This window comes from Cynara cardunculus, unplaced genomic scaffold, assembly GCF_001531365.2.
Source record: "Cynara cardunculus var. scolymus isolate 2C unplaced genomic scaffold, CcrdV1 Un_Scaffold_8670, whole genome shotgun sequence".
NCBI lineage: Eukaryota > Viridiplantae > Streptophyta > Magnoliopsida > Asterales > Asteraceae > Cynara > Cynara cardunculus.
Window position 1 is genome coordinate 9,229 of NW_020204380.1, and position 3,067 is coordinate 12,295.

At 34.6% G+C, this 3,067-nt stretch overlaps 1 protein-coding gene across 1 annotated transcript; it reads right to left on the reverse strand.

The window, feature by feature from the left end:
- Positions 1–1,852: 1,852 nt before the first annotated feature.
- On the reverse strand, positions 1,853–3,052 carry LOC112505143. The gene is made up of 2 exons (XM_025109090.1): positions 2,615–3,052; positions 1,853–2,107 (listed from the first exon to the last, which is right to left on the reverse strand). Exons 1-2 carry the CDS (start codon positions 2,846–2,848, stop codon positions 2,015–2,017), a joined length of 327 nt encoding a protein of 108 aa, XP_024964858.1. The 5' UTR covers positions 2,849–3,052; the 3' UTR covers positions 1,853–2,014.
- Between the last annotated feature and the right edge of the window lie 15 nt (positions 3,053–3,067).

Sequence of the window (3,067 nt, forward strand, 5' to 3'; positions counted from 1 at the left end):
CAAAAACATTGTGAAAGTTACCTTCACAACATTTTGCTGTGAAGTTTCAAGTGTAAAAAAATGGTTAATTGAAAACATATTGGTTTCACATGATTTAAAGTTTAATTAGCAAATAACAACCATTTGTATGTGTATTTATGTGTTGATGGATTATGTAATCCACAAACAGGTAATTTACTCAAGATCAACGACGTTGTTATTACAGCATTGAAACTAAACTTAGGGGTCGTTTACGCAATTGCTTACCCGATAAGTGATTATCGATAGAAGTCAACACTATGATTTATTTTGATGCGCAAGATTTTAGTACATCAAAACATATCGAATGCAACAATTTACTTGGCAGACGCTTACTTGGGTAAGAGTCGTCATCCTCACTTACTGGGTAAGACTCTTCATCGTTCTCATCGCTCTTACCCGGTAAGATTTTTGGCCYTTCTCATGCCGATAAGGAAATTTATACGGTAAGCACTTACCAAGTAAGTGTTTARTATACGGTTCCTAACTTATTAGTTAGTTTACCAAATATAACCATAATGATCATACACGTGAACAACGTTATGATTGAGTATTTCTTTACGAAGCAAGTTATAATAATCCATTTTGATGAACGATTTTCGAAGGTTTCACATTTMTGTCTTATTTAAAAGTTTTAATATGTTATAACTTGGATAATGTATTATTTTTGTTTTTGATAAATGATATATCTGCATTGAAACAAATTAAACACGTGCTTCAAGTGCCATATTTGTATGAGAGATTAGGCTTCCTATTGAAACTTAGGGACCATTTATCTAGACACTTACCCGGTAAAATTCAACAATATCGCTTACTTACTGGGCAAGATTTTATTCATTAAAACGCATCGTATGCAACAATTTATCCCGGTAAGTGTTAACCATGGTAAGAGTCTTCGTCTTCACTTACTGGATAAGACTTGAGATTCTTGTCTTCGTTCTTATCGGGTAAGATTCTTACTCCTTGCCATATTCATCCGGTAAAGTAAAATGACTTGGTAAGTGCTTACCCGAGTAAGCGTTTGATAAATGACACCTTAATTGCTAAGCTGTGGATTCAGAAAGTGATGATGGGGAGCTGAAATGGGAAGGACATCAAATCTCATAGTTCTCATTTGAATATGTAAGCACATCCATAGTTATATAAGAAAAGTATGCTTTGGCAATGCCTTTTTTTAGCAACGATATGTTTCAACCACAAGCTATAACGAGGACATGTCGCCGTTATAAACTATTTATAACGTGGACTTTTAGTGACGATAAAAGTCGTTGCCAAAACCAGGGGTGGATGTAGTTTGTAAAAGGTGAGGGGATGGGCCCCATAAAAAATATCTTTTATCGAAGGTTAAAAAAACTACTATAATTCCCTCTAGTGACTTTTCGTCTGTCCTCCACCAACCGAAGAAAGTACATCGAAAAAAATCAATCAAAAAGCAAAAGAAAAATCTCTTAAATCAACCAAAAAAACAGGAAAAGTCCCTCGAAATCAACAAAAAAACCGATAAGTCCCTCGAAATCTACAAAAAAGTTCCTCAAAAAGGTGGAATTAAGCTAAAAACACATCGGACGACTTTGCGGGTCTTTAATCTATCCACTAGGTAAAAATTACGGATCCGCCACAGGCTAAAACCCTTTTGTTTCCCGTGACCAAAGGTTTGGGTACCTTTCAGTATTCAGTTTTCGATATGGCTAACATGGTTTGTTGTTTCTAATGTTAGTAACCAAAGGTCCCGATGAAGTTGAACGAAAAATTGGAACTGATTTCAATATGCTAACACTGACACCTAAATATCAGGGTCACTTTATCATGGCTTTCTCAACTGAAATCATTTTAAACAATATAAATCCACAACTATTCCATCATCAAGTACAATTTTTGCAATAGAAATAACGATATACATATACACAAAGTCATAACACACGAGCGTAAACCATTAACAATACTAGTACAAGACACAAATATCATGACTGAATCCATGAGCAACCGAATTAGGGCTTCAAGTCGATGCCTTTGGCTTCTTCATAAGCGCATCGAGGCAATCCGTTAAAGCCGATGTTGAGGTGATAGAAGCTTTGAGGATTAAAAGTGCCTGCATAATCAAGAAAAGGGTGTCCAAAATACAATTATTATTCCATCTATACTTCCTCTCTTGTTTATAATCACTGCAACAAAATTAAATTTATATTAAGACGATAAAAATTGTGTAAGTGTCTCACCAACACATAACTTTTTAGGATCAAACATCAAAATATCCTATCTAAAAGTGTTGCAATAGGTTTATAGGATGCTTTTGAGCATCTTTAGATTTTCTTAGACACTTTTAATAAACGTCATACCAACTATTTTGTAGAATACCATCWGAAAAAATGTCTTATAAAAAAGTGTTTATAGGACATTTTTCAAATGTATCCTATAAAATAATTAATACAACGCTTTATTTTAAGATTTGTCCTAAAAAACTTGTTAAAACATCGAAATTTTGTTATATAAACTTATTGCACCACCTTTAGATAACACACCYGTCTTRTAAAACAATATACTGAGACTGTCTCTTGGCGTCTTAAACCCCTAATCACGTTTCTAAATGATAACTTACCTCTTGTTCACCTACGCTCGCTTCGATAACCTCGATATCACCAACAGAAATGCCAAGTGTGTTGAACTTCGAAATTGTTGATATAGACGGTGACACTGTTATTTCTAGATCATCAGAAACTATAAATGTCGTTTGTTCCTTAAGGAAATGACCCTTGCTTGTATTTACATCGTAAATGGGAAGAAAGTCGGTCACACGCAGATAATTAGCTGCGAGTTTCGGGCAAAGTAACATGGTCGTGACATCCTCGGATTTCAAGTATTTCCGATCTCCGAAACTTGAAATACTATTGTACAAATTATCTATACCCAGCGGAGAAGAATTATCCTTTGTTAAACGTTTTACGGCACCCAATGGGATCGTTAGGAAGCTGAAGAGAAGTTCCACAAAGAAATTCTCAACTTGTGCACATAATACCTTCTTCTTTGATTTCTGTACTAGTAGTTTTATAGT

What these genes read in the sequence shown, in the direction of transcription:
- LOC112505143 (XM_025109090.1), bottom strand. Translation starts at nt 2,848, where the DNA reads ATGTTACTTTGCCCGAAACTCGCAGCTAATTATCTGCGTGTGACCGAC. An exon ending in CGAGCGTAGGTGAACAAGAG is followed by an intron (nt 2,108 to 2,614) that starts GTAAGTTATCAT and finishes TTGATTATGCAG; the next exon opens with GCACTTTTAATCCTCAAAGC.